This window comes from Gigantopelta aegis, chromosome 15 (genome assembly GCF_016097555.1).
Source record: "Gigantopelta aegis isolate Gae_Host chromosome 15, Gae_host_genome, whole genome shotgun sequence".
Lineage (NCBI taxonomy): Eukaryota > Metazoa > Mollusca > Gastropoda > Neomphalida > Peltospiridae > Gigantopelta > Gigantopelta aegis.
Genome location: NC_054713.1, coordinates 32,283,053 through 32,300,418, shown reverse-complemented (window position 1 = coordinate 32,300,418; position 17,366 = coordinate 32,283,053). Strand labels below are relative to the sequence as shown.

Genomic DNA, 17,366 nt, shown 5'->3' with positions numbered 1-17,366 from the left:
CGTTGTCTGCACGTGCAACATGAACACCGACAGTACAAAAGTGCAGGGTGTTCGCTTGCCTGGCCTCTGTATCTGGCCGACAGTTGACAATCCAGGACATGCCACGTCTCAGTGAACCGCAGAGAAACAATGCCATCGGCCGACTATACGCAGGCGAATCCAGAACGGCCGTTGCCAGGGCATTCCATGTGTCCCCAAGCACCATCTCCAGACTGTGGGGACCGTTACCAGCAACATGGATCAACACGTGACCTCCCTAGATCCGGTCGACCACGGGTCACTACCCCCGGGCAGGACCGCTACATCCGGATACGCCACCTTCGGGAACGATTGACTACTGCCACCTCCACAGCCGCAGCAATACCAGGTTTGCGCAGGATATCCGACCAGACCGTACGGAACCGCCTACGTGAGGTAGGAATTCGTGCCAGACGTCCAGTTCGAGGTGTCATCTTAACACCACAACACCGTCGACTCCGACTGCAGTGGTGCCAGATTCATCGACAATGGCCTCAACTGCGATGGAGACAGGTGTGGTTGTGACGAGTCCCGATTTCTGCTCCGACGTCATGATGGAAGATGTCGCGTGTATAGGCGTCGTGGTGAACGTTATGCGGCAACTGCGTTAATTCGGCGGGGGTAGTGTCATGGTGTGGGCAGCCATCTCACACACTGGCAGTGACCTGGTCCACGTTGAATGCACAGGGCTACATTGACCAGATCCTCCGGCCACACATCGTTCCAGTTATGGCCAACACCAACGCAGTGTTCCAACATGACAACGCCAGGCCTCACACAGCACGTCTCACAACGGCTTTCCTACAGAACAACAACATTAATGTCCTTCCTTGGCCATCGATATCACCGGATTTGAACCCAATTGAGAATCTATGGGACGAGTTGGACCGACGCCTCCGACAGCGACAACCACAGCCCCAGACCCTGCCCGAGCTGGCAGCAGCCTTGCAGGCCGAGTGGGCCACCATCCCCCGGGACGTCATCCGTACTCTGGTTGCTTCAATGGGCAGGCGGTGCCAGGCAGTTGTCAACACACGCGGAGGCCACACCCGGAATTGACTCCAGATGACCTTGACCTTGGTGGTGTGTCCTATCACTTACTCACAATGGACTAGAGTGAATTGTGAACAATCCTGCAACATTTGGTAATTATCGGACTCACCATTCAATAATTAAATCAATTCTCCAAATGTTACGACAATGTGGTTTTGCGTTTCTTCTTTTGAAGAGTATATAAGCCTTTTTTCACTTATGTTCCTGTACATAACCTCATAACCTACATACTTGTGTTCAGACATAAGATAAAAGCACAAACGTACGCAGAAATTCACATTTGTCAAACCAGTCTTACTAAAGTGGCTGTCCTTATACGTGCATATCATAACTTTGTTAAAACATCTGTTTAACTTTGTTTTGTGCAGAGATGTGAGCTTGAATATGTTATGCTGGTGATTTTGTCAGTTTTTCCGAAGCACCTGTATGAACCCATCTTTGCAAGCCAAAAGTCCTGTTGTATGATGTTACTCCATGAGTACCCTTGGCACAAATAGGTTTTCCGACATCGAACTTCTTTGATTTAAATTTTCATTGAATTCAGTCAAAATCAGTTGGGCAAATCTCATTGTTCGTTGTGTTTTGGTAGCTATGATAAACAATGGCCTTTTTTTTGGTATGACGTGTTGATCAAAATGGCAAAATTAACAAAACTGTTTTTCAGTTCGAATGATGTTGTAATCAAATGACATAACCTTGCATGTCCATACTATAATACTGCCAAACTTTCAAAGTAAAATTGCTATTGAAATTGACGATTACGAATGCATCTGAGTGTGTTTGAACAAAGTATTATGTAAGTAACATATTCTTGGCAGATGTTACTTCCATCACATGAGAACCTGGGTGTGCGTCATGGTTACATATGGATTGTATACCAGAGCTTGTAGAATTTGTATAAAATCCACTAGCCATGCGATCAGTGATTAATTTTTTTTACTAACCACGATTAAACATTCACTAGCCCTACTTTACTTTAAGTTAATACAATTTTACTAAATAATAGTAATAATCAGATATGTGACCTAAAGAGGGAGATAGAGCTTAAAACACTAACATTGGGGGGTTGGAGTGGGGCCAGGATATTCATATTTACAAAGTAGACTTAACTGTAACATTTGACAACAAAAATTCACCTAGCCGTCAGGCATGGCAATAATAGTTATTTACTAGCCCAACATTGAATATCACTAGCCATGGGAGTGGGGCTACCATAATCTAGAAGCCCTGTCTTGCATGACAATAGTAGTTATTTACTAGCCCAACATTGAATATCACTAGCCATGGGAGTGGGGCTACCATAATCTAGAAGCCCTGTCGATACGGAATTGGGCCCATTGTTTGTAAAGATTATATGAACACTATAAATGTAGATTAAGAAGGGACATATGCAGGGCATATTTTGTTAGCTATTTAAATGGTCACCACAGATTTGACTAAAGGTGCAATTTTTAGTATAGTTTTAGAACATGAAGCCACAGACCCTAGCCCGCAAGTTTTAATTTCTGAAAGTCTACAGGTCACAACGTAACCGATTTGCGGTTCGCGTAAATTTAATTTTGCGTAACCGACACGTGAACAGAACGGCGGTTCGCGTGAAATATTGTGCCCTGGTTTTAGAACATGAAGCCACAGACCCTAGTTGTTGCTCAATGTTAAATATTTTTGGCTGTTACAGGTTCTTTTTTACCATTAACTTACACAACATTTTGCTTAAATTGTACAGTTTTGCAAATTCTTGTTTTACTGCTGTTAGTAATGGTTCATAGCATTAATTTGATTTGAAACAAAAAGGATATATTTTATCGATGTACTTCACAGTTTTATTATAACTTTATTTCCAAAAGGGTTGTACCTAAGCAAGCACTGATGTAAGATTGTAGGATTGCAGTTTTTAATTAAAAAAAAAACTTTGTGAAATAGTTTTTTCAAAAATATCTGTTTTCTTATTAAAGGTGTATTGGACAAAAACGGCATCCCAAAGAAACCTGACATATGGCGGAATCTTCGAAACAAAGAGGAGATGAAAAAGGATACCATAATAAATTCGGACTTGATGCGCATGGCTGCAACACATGGTGGAGTCCCAATGGGAGCTGCATTTCCTGGCATGGATATGGCAATACATAGCAGGAAAGACCTCAAACCAGCATCAGTGCAGCAGCAGCAACAGTTTCATCAACAGCTACAACAACAGCAGCAGCAGCAACATGCTCAGCAGCAGTCGGCACACTCACAGCAGGAGCTGCCAGGACAGGAACCACTTGCCCTGGTGTCCACAGCCGCAGCCACATCCACATCCAACCCAGTTGTGTCCAGAAGTCAGGACAATCCTCTAAAGATATCTCTGCCGATTCCAGTTTCTGAAGGAATGTTCCACAACATGCTGCCTGGTTCTGTGTCTGCTCCAGGTTCCATACCCACCAGCATGGTGTCTCACAACCCAAACCTGATGATGGGCAAACCACTGTCGGCACCAGCATCAATGTCAGGCAAACCACGATCTCTGCCACAGCCGATAATGACGCCACCTCCTGCACAGATGAGCCCAAATTCTGGAGTCCAGCCTCAGCGGCCCCAGAGTGTTCAGCTTCCTGTGCAGCATGTTCCTGTTAGTAGTCCGGATATTCCTCATGGACCATCTAGTGCTCCTCACAGTCATCCTCAGATGCAACAGCTCCTGTCATCTGGTGTCAAAGATTCGCATGGGTTGACACCAAAGTCTGCCAGTGCCAACTTGACAGACGACAAACACCCTGAGAAAGCGTACCCAGCAATGGGGGACACTCCAATGTTTGTTCACGTTCCACCTGGGTATGTGAGACCCGGAATGCCAGGTCCACAAGCTTTCATGTTTCCTCAGGATGAGGCACAGCACCATCCTGTTCCTGGTGAGGCATCTCGAGGAAATAAGGACTCTCATGCTCACGGCAAGTCAGTTGACGCGTCACGACACCAGGGTCCTGACTGTGAACACCCTTCTGGTCCACCTCACTCCAGACAAAGCCAGATGTCACCTCAAGGTCAGACGTCACCACACGGGCATCTGTCGTCGCCTCACGGTCAGCAGTCGCCACATGGACAGCAGCCGGTGCACCCGTCGTACCCTGGTAAACTTATGAGACACCCCATAACGGGAGAACTGGTGTGTCCACCCGGGGCAGTGCACATGCGACACCCTGGTCCAGAGTTGATGCTTCATCCATCTCAAGGAGAGCAGATCCGAGCGCCAGGACCTGGTCAGCCGCTGCCACACCCCAGCCCAGCAGAGGCAGCCAGGCACCAGACGAACAGTCAGCGCCGTCGCTCGACCGAGATGAGACCCCCGAGCACCGATCACCTGAGACAGCTGGAACAGCTTCGACAGCAAGGGGAACAGATGCACCGAGCAGAGATGATCCACCGCATGAGGACGGCAGAACAGCTCCCGCACATGGAGGCGCAGAGGCGCGAGGAGCAGCTCCGCATGGAGCAGCAGATGAGACACTTGAAGTCTGGGGAACAACCTCCCGCAGGTGATGCTGCTGCCGCGGCCACCGCTGCTCACCTCAGACACGCAGAGCTTGTCCAGATAGATCAGCAGAGGAGGGACGCCCACCACAACCCGCCCAAGGACTCGAGGCAGGAGCTGCAGAAGTTGGCACACAGTCAGCAGCAGGCTGAGGGCAGACACCCTGGGGCCCATCCCTCTCCCACGGGGCTGACGGGCACCATGCAGGGAGGAGGGGTGTCGGCACACCAGCGGAGACACGGACCCTCCCCGGACCAGGCCATGTGCGTGAAGACCCCACCGGCCACGTCGGCAAACACCCTCTATGCCGGAGTCGTGGCTGGTCATCCGAGGTCGCTGTCACCCAAAAGTGCCAGTCCTGTTGGTCAGGTATGTGCTGTCTTGTACATTTTCGTGGTGCAGTTTGTAGTATGAAATTAACTTTTTTATACCTGTCGGGACTCACACTGCAAATAATTTCGGTTTAACCAATTTTCAAATATATGGATTATTTATTTGAATATTCAAAAGTGGGTAATTTAAAGACATTTTATTAGCCAACAACTAAATGTTGTAGCGATATGGTATCAAAAAGAGCGATTAGCTAATTTGGCAATGGAAACTGTTTACATTGTGTTTTATTGATAATTTTGTATTGATGGTCATTGCATATCTTTGTTTAATACTCGATAGCCAAGAGTGGTGTTATATATATTTTAAAAAAAGTAAGGTAATGGGTAGCATTTTAGGCTTAAAAGGATCATGATTTAAAAAAAAACACCCTATGTATCACATAAATACCACAGATTGGTGTTACCAGTATACACCTTATATTTAACATGAAATAACATTAGATTAAAAAGAAAACCCTCCAACCCCCCCCAAAACCCCCCCCAAAAAACCCCACAAAAACAAATAGATTTTGCAATGAGTATTAACTTCCGTTACTGAATTTGGTTGTTTAGTTTCTATTCTATAAACTGTACAATAAATATTGTAATCATCTTTATTCAGTAGTACAGTAATATGACTTATGTCAATTTCTACAGTTACAATTTTGAAAACCCCCAGTAATTTAGTTAGCAGTATTGTAAAGTAGAATGTTGTTTTTCTAGATAATTGAACGACTGCCTAACCCAATGCGCAAGGTGGATCACAGCTCTGCGGTCACCAACAACAGAATGCAGATGTCAGAATCACCCTTACAACAGCTACGACAACACGCTGGGAAAGGTAAGTCTTACAGCAAAGGGACACCACACAAATTGCTCAAATTCCATTTTTAATGTAATTTTTGTTGTATGAAAAACAATAATTGTTGAATATATACTACTCAAAAGAATTTAAGGGTCAGACGATATTTTCGACATTATTTTTTGAATGTCAATTATATTAGCTAGACCATAATGTCACGCATGGTATTGTTCCATTTTGACGAAAGTGGGTCTAAGCAACCCATAAATGAATTAAAATCCACTGTCATTGACACTGTCGACTAGTTCTAATGGCGAAAACATGCTTACATTTGCACGTAAATTAGGGCGAAAGCGAAAGGTCTGCTAAGTGCCCATAACTTGCTTTTTCACCAAGCGCTTCATTTGCACCCTTTGCATGTGTATTCCATGTTCCCAATGCTGAATTTCCGTATAATTGGAGCTTGCGTTTGTGTACGGTGCACACTCCAAATTCGACAATGGTACAACTTCAACTGACTATCGAAGATCGAGGAAGGGCTATTGCTTGTCTTCAGGATGGCAATACGCAAAGAAATGTTGCTCTGAGACTTGGTGTCAGTCAGAGTGTCATTGGCCGACTGTGGCAACGGTACCAAGCAACGAATTCTGTTCGAAATCGTCCACGTTCGGGAAGACCCCGAAGCACTACAAATAGAGAGGACCGCTACATCACCAATATGGCTCTACATCAACGCACAACCACTGCACGCCGATTACGTGACAATCTGCGGACTGCGACTGGAACTCGAGTGTCTGATCAAACCATACGCAATCGTCTGAGAGCCAATAATCCACGCTGCCGTCGCCAGGCTGTTCGACCACCACTCCTACCACGTCACAGAACGGCCAGACGTCACTGGTGCACACTTCATCTGCGGTGGCAACGTGTTCAGTGGGGTCGAGTGATGTTCACTGATGAGTCCAGGTTTAGTCTCCAGTTCAACGACGGTCGGGTTCGTGTCTACAGACGTCCTGGGGAGCGCTTCGCTGACGTTAACGTTAGACAACGTCACCGGTTCGGTGGTGGCAGCGTCATGGTGTGGGGCGGCATCTCTATCCACCACAGGACCCCCCTCTATGTGGTGGATGGCAATCTGAATGGAATCCGCTATCTGAATGAGATTATCCGGCCGTTGGTTCTCCCAGGCCTTCAGCAGATTGGCGGCGGGGCAGTTCTGCAGGATGACAATGCCAGACCCCACCGCGCCAGGGTGGTAACGGACTTTCTCAGACAACAAGGTATCGCCAGGATGGATTGGCCAGCATATTCGCCTGACTTGGCCCCAATAGAGCACGCCTGGGACGAATTAGGCAGGAGAGTTCGGGATAACCATGCCCCTCCGGCCAACCTTCATGATCTGGGTCAACTTTTATGGCAGAGTGGCAGGCCATTCCCCAAGAGTTCTTCAGACGTCTGATCAACAGCATGAGGCAATGATGTGTCGAGTGTATTCGCGCCAGGGGTGGATTCACACACTATTAAACGAATGTTCTAATGTGTAAAATCCATGTTTGACAACCTTCAACTTTGACAGCATGTCATGTGACTTTCTTGTATACAGTGACGTTTATTTGTGTTTTTTTGTAAATATGGAACAATAAATAAAAAATTTGGTGTAATTTACATCATCAATCTAATACACTCTGAAACTTATTTGGTTATAAATTTTTGACCCTTAAATTATTTTGAGTAGTATATAGATCACCAAGTAAAGACTTAGTAATGGTAAATGGATATCCCTTTCTTACAGGGGCGAAACGTAGCCCAGTGGTAAAGCGCTCGATTGATGCGTGGTCGGTTTTGGATCGATCCCCATCAGTATTTCTCGCTCCAGCCAGTGCACGACAACTGGTACATCAAAGGTAGCCCATGAAGAGTAGCCCATGAAGTGGCGACAGCGGGTTTCCTCCCTCAATATATGTGTGGTCCTTGACCACATGTCCGACACGATATAACCATAAATAATTTTTTTTTGAAGTGCATCCTTAAATAAACCATTTCCTTCCCATTCTTACAGTATGGTAGTATTAATAATGATTGTTAGTAAATTTAGAACAAGTTATAATTATTATGTTTTACTTTATTGCTTGTAAAATATTCATATTGCAAAATGTAAGTAGAGATCTTAATGTAGGCTAATGCCTGTTGGCCAATCCTCAGACTTTAAAATTTTTTTTGAAAGGCAGTCATATTATTTAAACCATTTTGTCAATATGTTGTCCAATCCCCAGGTTTTTTTTTGTTTTTTGTTTTTTTTGGAACTCAAGAAATATTAAGTAAACCAATTCGCCGATATTTTTAATTCACTAACATCATTGTATCTTGTTCAATCCAAACTGTTTATTTAGGCTCTGACCAAGACAGCCCACGTAACGCCCCGTCGAAAGCTGAACACCGGCCTCCGTCTCAGGACCAGGTGTACATCTTCATCCAGCAGGAGAAGCAACGGCAGTACATGATCCAACAGGTTGCCGCGGAGGAGGCTCGCAAGTCCCAGCTGGCCGACCAGGCGATGTTGCGGGACCAGCCCCTCAATCTGAACCTGTCCGAAACGGAGAGGTCGTCCCGGAAAGGCTCCCAGCCCCACTCTGGTCAGGGGTCAATGGATCGAAAGCAGCCGTCATCCAGTGCGTTCGTGCCACCAGGGGGAGTCGTGGGCCACCGGGAACTGCCGCAGGGTGTCCCGCCCCACCTGTACGCCCACGGCGACCTCCCCATATCGTTCGGACAGGGCCCGGTTCGTTTCCCGGTCGCGGGGCTTGCGATGGACCCGCAGAATCTCTATTCGCCAGGCTCCCGACAGGCTCAGTTGATGCACGATCTTCATCAACATCATCTTCAGCAGCAGATTATGGGATCGCACAGGTATGGTGACGTCAGAACACACACTTGACGTTAACACGGCCCATCAGCATACAGTGGCAAATAACTTGTATACTTTATCTATTAAGTTCCAGGACTTCTAGATTATGATATCCCCACTCCCATGGCTAGTAATATTCAGTGTTGGGCTAGTAAATAACTACTATTGCCATGCCCGATGGCTAGTGAAATGTTTTGGTCAAATGTTGCAGTTAATTAAGTCTATTATGTAACTATGGATATCCTAACCCCCACCCCCAATATTAGTGCTTTTAAACTATATCTCTTTCTTTGGGTGACATATCCAATTTTTACTATTATTTAGTAAAATTGTATTAACTAAAAGTAAAGTAGGGCTAGTGAATTTTTAATCATGGCTAGTACATTTTTAAAATCACTGATCCCATGGCTAGTGAATTTTATAAAAATTCTAGAAGCCCTGTATTAACTTGTACATGGTCCAAATTGCTGAGGCCTAATTCACAAAGGTCTCTTAGGCTCTGCTAGACAACAAAGCATCCTCTTTGTATGTCTTTTAGCACTGCACTACGAGATCACAAAGTTGGGAGAGTTTAGTGAAGTAATAATATAGTTTTACATTAAATGTTTCTGGATTTTTTTATATAATTTTTTTCATGCATATCCTTTGAAGATAACATTGTTTAACAATTGTGATATGTGGTAATATCTCAGAAATGTTGAATATCAATATAAAGACGTCCATTTGGCTTCTTAGTGTTTATTAGTCTAGATATCAAAGTAAAACCATCCACTGAAATTAACACTTTCAAAACCAATTTTTAGCTATGATATAAATTATCTTTGCAAATGACAATGCTGTAAATAATAAGTTTTACCTGCTAAATTCTTTTATAGCTGGGTGTTTTTTTAGAATGTGTAAAAAAAAAAAATTCTTCATTTGTCCATTATGGGCTGTTCACAACTATCAATATTTTCACAAGTATACAAAGTGTACTTTAAATGTTTTTTCCTTGTTAACCTTCCCCCACATCTAAAAGCAGACATAACATTGATTTTGTAAAGGATATTTTTTATCCACATTTCTTTCTTTCAGTTAAAGACCACACACTTGACATTAACCCTCTTCCCCAGCATACTGCTTGTATGTAAGCCTTACTATAATGGTTTTTTTGTGTGTACAGCCACTTACAGGGATGTGAGAGCTATGCAGAAATGCAGAAATGCTCTTTTCCATTTCGTCTAAAAAAAACCCACCAAAACATGTTCAATACTGTTGCCCACACAGGTTCATTTGCATGTGTTCCCGATTTCAAGTTTATGATGTGTTATAAGTTATAACCACTTTAGATTTGTTAGCATTGAATGCAATTTTTTGCAGTTCCAGGGATTACAAACAACAATTTTTCTTCAGGAGCCCTTGAGTGGCCCCTGGTCTCCGGGCCACAGTGAGCTTTTTTGTTCCAGCCCCTCTCACATCCCTGTACTTAAGAAAAAAAGAAATTTCTTCCAGCAAGACATTATAACCACAACCTCTAGCTTCTCTAGCTCTGTCTTTCAGGTTTCAGCCAAGTGTAGCCAAGGGATGTAGCCTAGTGGTAAAGTGCTCACTCGATGCACGGTCGGTCTGGGATCGATCCCTGTCTGTGGGCCCATTGGGCTATTTCTCGTTCCAGCCAGTGCACCACGACTGGTATGTCAAAGGTCGTGGTATATACTACCCTGTCTGTGGGATGGCACATATAAAAGATCCCTTGCTGCTAATTGAAAAGAGTAGCCCATGAAGTGGCGACAGCGGGTTTCCTCTCTCAATACCTGTGTGGTCCTTAACCATATGTCTGACGCCATATAACTGTAAATAAAATGTGTTGAGTGCATCGTTAAATAAAACATTTTTTTCTTTTTTCCAGGTTTCAGTTGGAGCAAGCGGCCGAGATGCACGCAGCGGCCCAGAGATCGGCCCAGGTACAGGCGGCGTCGCGGGACACTCAGCGGGTGATGATCACACCTGGCCCCACCCAGCCGCAGGGAGCCAGGCTGCCAGGGCAGGTAACTCCGGATGTCATTCAGCAGCAGATGATGGCCGTACGGATAGCCACAGAAGGCGGGCCGTCGGGTGACAACATCCATGCTGTGTTGCAGGTAAGACTGGTGGATGTACGTCGTGTCGCTCTGCAAGTAGATGACCTGGGGCCTAATTCACAAAGGTCTTAGGCTCTGCTAGACAACAAAGCATCCTCTTTGCAATTGTTTTAGCATTGCACTGTGAGATCGCAAAGTTGCGAGAGTTTAGTGAATTAGGCCCATGGGTTTCAAAGCGAATCTGTCCATTGAAATTAACACTACCATAACTTACTGCTATGTCATATACTTGTATGTTAACTGTACAGGTGTTAGCACCGTAAATTTTATACGTGCAACAGGCATTTAAATTACTTTTAAACCGAGCTTTTGGATATGTGACACCTCCCCTCCCCTTCCTGAAATTTTACATGTATCTGTTACTTATTTTGCTTTATAAATGCATCCAGCTTGTTTTATTTATTTTGGTTTAAAAATGCATCCAGCTTGTTTTTTCTCGCTAGATACCTTTTGAAACAACTCTTATGATAAATGGTAATATATCTTAACCGCCACTACAGTATCCTCTATTTTCCTTTCTGTGTGACAGATTGAATTTGTTAAAAGTTTAGTTTCCCGCTTACACTGTTTTCACATAATTATTCAATTTATATTTTTAATATAAATAATCATATTCATGTACTGGACTTAGGTTTGAAGAAAAAATTTTAAATGACGCAATAAAAATTAGCACGTGACTGCAAATGCATTGGATATACAGAAACTGGTGTTCTAAACAAGAAAATGTTTTTGATATGTAATTATAGTCTCTAAAAAGAATTTGTTAGTCTCAAACATCTTACAGTAGTTGCAAACAGGTTTGTTCGTTCGTTCGTTCGTTCATTCGTTTGTTTGTTCGTTCATTCATTCATTCATTCTTTTATTCATTCATTCATTCATTCATTCATTCTTTCATTCATTCTTTCATTCATTCTTTCATTCATTCTTTCATTCTTTCTTTCATTCTTTCTTTCATTCTTTCAATCATTCATTCATTCATTCTTTCAACCATTCCATGTAACATCTAATGAATGACATCTTTTCTACTTAGAATGACACACAAACTGTATTAACCCCCTGTGTTTGTTCTCCTCCCTCACACAGCGCTATCCGGTGGTGTGGCAGGGTGCGGTTGCTCTGAAGAACGAGAACAGCCTGGTGTTGATGCACTACATCACGGGAAACAGCTCGCTGCCCAAGGAGACGCTGCCCAAGCCTCTGTCGGACGGCAGTCTGCAGCCGCTTCGTATCGCACAGCGCATGAGGCTGGAGCCATCACAGCTGGAAGGCGTGTCCAAGCGCATGCAGGTGGGTAGTTTAAGATAAATTTTATATAATTATTTGAAAAATAAATCTACATGCTTCGTATTAATCTATGTAATGGTCAGTGTTTGTGTGTGTGTGTGGTGTGCATGTCTGTGTGTGTGTGTGTGCGTGTGTGTGTGTGTGTGTGTGTGTGTGTGATTAAAGAGAGAATCACACTGCTGTTGCACAGGAAATTTTCCACATTAATTGACGTTTGGTTACAAAACTTCATGCAAAAAGCTAATAAGTTACGTTGTAAAAATAAAAGTTGTAAACTCCAACATCTCTGGAGCTTGATTTATATATTCCAAAGAGGTTTCGCACTGATTTATATATTCCAAAGAGGTTTCGCACTGATTTATATATTCCAAAGAGGTTTCACACTGATTTTTGAATTGAAGAAATACTGAAAATACAAAACACAACTCTGATAATATACCTTTAAAAATGCAAAACACAACTCTGATGGTGCACCTGTAAAATGAAAAACACAACTCCGATAATGCACCTTTAACAATAAAAAACACACTCTGATATTGCATCTTTAAAAATGCAAAACACAACTATTAATATTAATACACCTTTTAAAAAGCAAAACACAACTGATAATGCATCTTTAAACTGACTGACCTTGTGTGTATATGTGGGGGTTTTTTCTCCAGCTGGAGGAAGACTACTGTATTCTGCTGGCGATGCCATTCGGCCGCGACCACAACGACATCAGTGAGCAGACCAAGTCTCTGCTGGAGGGCGTCATCCAGTACCTACAGCTCAAACAGGCAGCCGGCATCGTCAACGTCCCACTGCCCGGATCCACACAGGTCTGTTGCCTCCACTTTTAATCAACAATTTGGTGGGGCGTAGCCTAGTGGTAAAGGTCCCACTGCCTGGTTCCACACAGGTCTGTTGCCTCCACTTTTAATCAACAATTTGGTGGGACGTAGCCTAGTGGTAAAGGTCCCACTGCCTGGTTCCACACAGGTCTGTTGCCTCCACTTGTAATCAGCAATTTGGTGGGACGTAGCCTAGTGGTAAAGGTCCCACTGCCTGGTTCCACACAGGTCTGTTGCCTCCACTTTTAATCAACAATTTGGTGGGACGTAGCCCAGTGGTAAAGGTCCCACTGCCCGGTTCCACACAGGTCTGTTGCCTCCACTTTTAATCAACAATTTGGTGGGACGTAGCCCAGTGGTAAAGGTCCCACTGCCCGGTTCCACACAGGTCTGTTGCCTCCACTTGTAATCAGCAATTTGGTGGGACGTAGCCCAGTGGTAAAGGTCCCACTGCCTGGTTCCACACAGGTCTGTTGCCTCCACTTTTAATCAACAATTAGGTGGGACGTAGCCCAGTGGTAAAGGTCCCACTGCCCGGTTCCACACAGGTCTGTTGCCTCCACTTTTAATCAACAATTTGGTGGGACGTAGCCCAGTGGTAAAGGTCCCACTGCCCGGTTCCACACAGGTCTGTTGCCTCCACTTTTAATCAACAATTTGGTGGGACGTAGCCCAGTGGTAAAGGTCCCACTGCCCGGTTCCACACAGGTCTGTTGCCTCCACTTTTAATCAACAATTTGGTGGGATGTAGCCCAGTGGTAAAGGTCCCACTGCCTGGTTCCACACAGGTCTGTTACCTCCACTTTTAATCAACAATTTGGTGGGATGTAGCCCAGTGGTAAAGGTCCCACTGCCTGGTTCCACACAGGTCTGTTACCTCCACTTTTAATCAACAATTTGGTGGGACGTAGCCCAGTGGTAAATCCAGTGCTCCACAACTGGTGTAACAAAGGACGTGGTATGTACTATCCTGTCTGTGGGATGATGCATATAAAAGATCCCTTGCTGCTAATAGAAAAGAGTAGCCCATGAAGTGGTGACAGCAGGTTTCCTCTCTCAATATCTGTGTGGTCCTTAACCATATATCCGACGCCATATAACTAAATAAAATGTTGAGTGCGTCGTTAAATAAACCATTTCCTTCCTTCCTTCCCAGTGGTAAAGCGCTCGCTTGATGCATGGTCAGTCTAGGATCGATCCCTGTCGGTGGGAACATTAGGCTATTTTTCATTCTAGCCAGTGCACCACGACTGGTATATCAAAGGACGTGGTATGTGCTATCCTGTCTGTGGGATGGTACATATAAAAGATACCTTGCTTCTAATGGAAAAATGTAGCGAGTTTCCTTTCTAAGATCATATGTTAAAAATTAGCCAACAATTAATAAATCAATGTACTCTAGTGGTGTCGTTAAACAAAACAAACTTTATTTACAATTATGTTAGGAATTCCAGGCCTGTGTGCAGGAACTTATGCAGAGGGGTGGAGGGTCTAGACTGGCAAGTGTTTGGTTTAAGCAATATTTATTGCCATTCAAACAAATAGCAGTGTTGGGGATTGGCCAGCAGGATTAGCCGATGTTAAGGCCTCTCCCAACATTTTACAGTTTGAATATTTTACAAGCAATCAAATTAAACTTGATAATTATAACATGCTTCAAATATATTAATAAATTTTTAATGAGATATTGTGGGGGGTGTTGGGGTTGGAGGGTCGGGACATAATAAATTATGCGGTAAAATAGAAAATATTGCAGCAATCTCCTTGGCATTACCAATTTCAAAGGTTAATTGCCTGAGCTGTAGCTGCAGTTAATTCTTTATAACAGTTCTGACAACATTTCTACCCTTTTTTTGTTGTATTTCAGCCTGCGTACGTAGTGCACATCTTCCCGCCCTGCGAGTTCTCCCACGATGCGCTGGTCCGACACAACCGGCGACTGGCCGAAAACGTGCGAGAGCTGGCCCACGTCATGATCATAATCACGACGGTGTGAACGGGGAGGGGAGGAGGACAGCAGTACTCTACATAAACACGAGCCCAGCTCGCTTAGACCAGGCGCTTACCAACCAGTTCATTGAGCCACTGCCGGGATAGTTGACCACGTCCGATGGTAGATGCAGGGAGAGCTCTGTGTACGATTACATCGTCATCGCTCTGAGCTGTCGAAAGCTAGAGGAAAGCTGAGCTCAGAAGATAATTAGCGGAATAATTTATCAGATGTCGTACCTGGTTAACCTCAATTCTCTCAAGAAATTCACCTAGGAGCACGCTCCACTTAACGACAGCCGTGACCGAATTTTAAAAGTGGATTTAGTTATCAAACCATATCTTGAGGATGCAGCCACTGAAGGTTATCAGCTTATAGCGATGTTTTACGAAAATGAATTGTCGCAGTTGGGGTGTTGGTACGGAAGCTGTGTTACGCCGATGATTGTCTGACTTCGGGGAGTCTTTCTGAATAGGTTCCCGTTGTCGTGGATATATATATTGGTGTTGAAGCTTCTGAGAATTACGGCTATGACATAAAAGTCTCAACTTGCTGATGAATATGGCAGTGTCACTGAGGATATATTGACGTCATACCTGCCTAATGACATCATGTGACTGAGCATTCTCAAAATATGACAACTGTTGTGCATTTCACTACACAACTGAAAATGTTCATTGGTTTGTGAAAATGTATGACAACCATCACCGGAATAGACGATATTAGCCAGAATTAACGTAACTTTCAAGGAAATGTATGACAACCATCACCAGAATAGACTATATTGGCCCGAATTAACGTAACTTTCAAGGAAATATATGACAACCATCACCGGAATAGACCCAGATTGGTGTCACTAACAAGGAAATATATTTCAACCATAAAAACATACATATAATCAGTTTCAAGAATATATATGACGACCGTTGCCCGGTAAGCCAAAAAAGTTTTTTTTTTTTATGGAAATCTACAAGAAGATTTGACCATATCAGTCTGGAATGGAAATACCTCATGGATTATTATACAGTCATCCGGCGGATTATAACTAATGTGACCATTGTCATGGATTATTATACAGTCATCCGGCGGATTATAACTAATGTGACCATTGTCATGGATTACCACTCTGTGACCATTTCTCCGTTTAAAAAAATAATCATTAAATGTGGATAAACGTGGATTATGTGCTGATGTTAAAAATTTGATACAACTAATTGTCATAGTTTTTTCACATCATCAACACTGAAAAAAGAAGAATAGAATATATATATATATATATATATGTATATATATGTATGTATATGTGTGTGTGTGTGTGTGTTGTCCAAAACAACAGGAAATGTGACCTGGTTTTAGTGTTCATTCTTCGGATACAGTTTTTTGGAAGAATGTGCTTCAGCGTGTTTCCTACCAGGATATGTCATGTGTAATACAGCTTTTGACGTTTCAGTTTCAGGGAAATATAGTTTTGTTTGCTTAAAATTCTGATTGATTTGTGGATAGCAAATAGGATTACGTAAAGATTTTTTTTTATAATTTTTTTTTTTTTTTTAATAAAGATGTTCTGATGATAACACGCTTGTTGGCTTGAGGTTCACAGATGAACAAAAAAACTTGCGACGAATCTGTCGAAACCTCAAGACAAATTGACACACAAAAAAAAAGGCAGCTATTGTTTACGTTTCGCTTTGTTGATTATTTTTTTTTATCATTGTATGTATACTTAGTGTTCATATTGATTTTGTGATGTACATACATACAGCTTTAATTGAATCACTCATGGCAGTTTATATCATGTGCATCTCTGTGTGTTTGTGTGCGCGTGCGCGTGTGTGTCTGTGTCTGTGTCTGTGCATGTGCGTGTAAATCTAAGCAACTAGGCATTGAGATCTCAGGAACCCAAACAGTACCCCTCATGGTCTGTTAGCTGTGGTGACCTCCCCTTTGTTGTGTCCACAAAAAAAACTACATTTTATGTGTGTGGGTTTTTTTTAAAGCAGCAAATCTGTTTTTGTTTGATATGTTGTAGATATGAAGACGAATTGTAACGACAGTTTCATTTTGAAATGACATGTATGTTGCTTATATTTATTGTTAAATTGTGAATACCTACTAAACAAAGCATACCGATAGGTTTTGCTGTTTGTAGCAGTTTCCAGGAAAAAATGGACATCAGGGAGGAAAAAAAGAAAAAAGACTTTCTTGTTGAACATTGTATTGATGATACTTTTACTAACCTGCAGAGCAGCAGAAAGTGGCAAAAATATATATATATATATATATATATATATAAAAAACAGAAATAAAAAAAAGACTTTGCGATGTGATTGCAGCTACCAGACTCTTGAGAATGGAGTGACGGTCTCCCATCCCCCAATCCCCCCCCCCCCCCACCCTACACAAACAGAATGCTCAATTTGGTCGTCACTCCAGTGTAAATATGTACAGATGGACATTTCGCTCATTATATGCTGCTCAT

At 43.1% G+C, this 17,366-nt stretch overlaps 1 protein-coding gene across 2 annotated transcripts in view; it reads left to right on the top strand.

Moving 5' to 3' along the window:
• Positions 1–17,151, top strand: part of LOC121390489 (protein split ends-like) — a 108,672-nt gene extending 91,521 nt beyond the window's left edge. For both annotated transcript variants that reach the window (XM_041522320.1, XM_041522319.1), the window contains exons 14-20: positions 3,027–4,951; positions 5,677–5,794; positions 8,146–8,662; positions 10,549–10,780; positions 11,864–12,067; positions 12,727–12,885; positions 14,765–17,151. In XM_041522320.1, the coding sequence (XP_041378254.1) occupies positions 3,027–4,951; positions 5,677–5,794; positions 8,146–8,662; positions 10,549–10,780; positions 11,864–12,067; positions 12,727–12,885; positions 14,765–14,893 (3,284 nt within the window). In that variant the 3' untranslated portion in view covers positions 14,894–17,151. The remainder of the gene's footprint in view (positions 1–3,026; positions 4,952–5,676; positions 5,795–8,145; positions 8,663–10,548; positions 10,781–11,863; positions 12,068–12,726; positions 12,886–14,764) is intronic.
• The last annotated feature ends 215 nt before the right edge of the window (positions 17,152–17,366 follow it).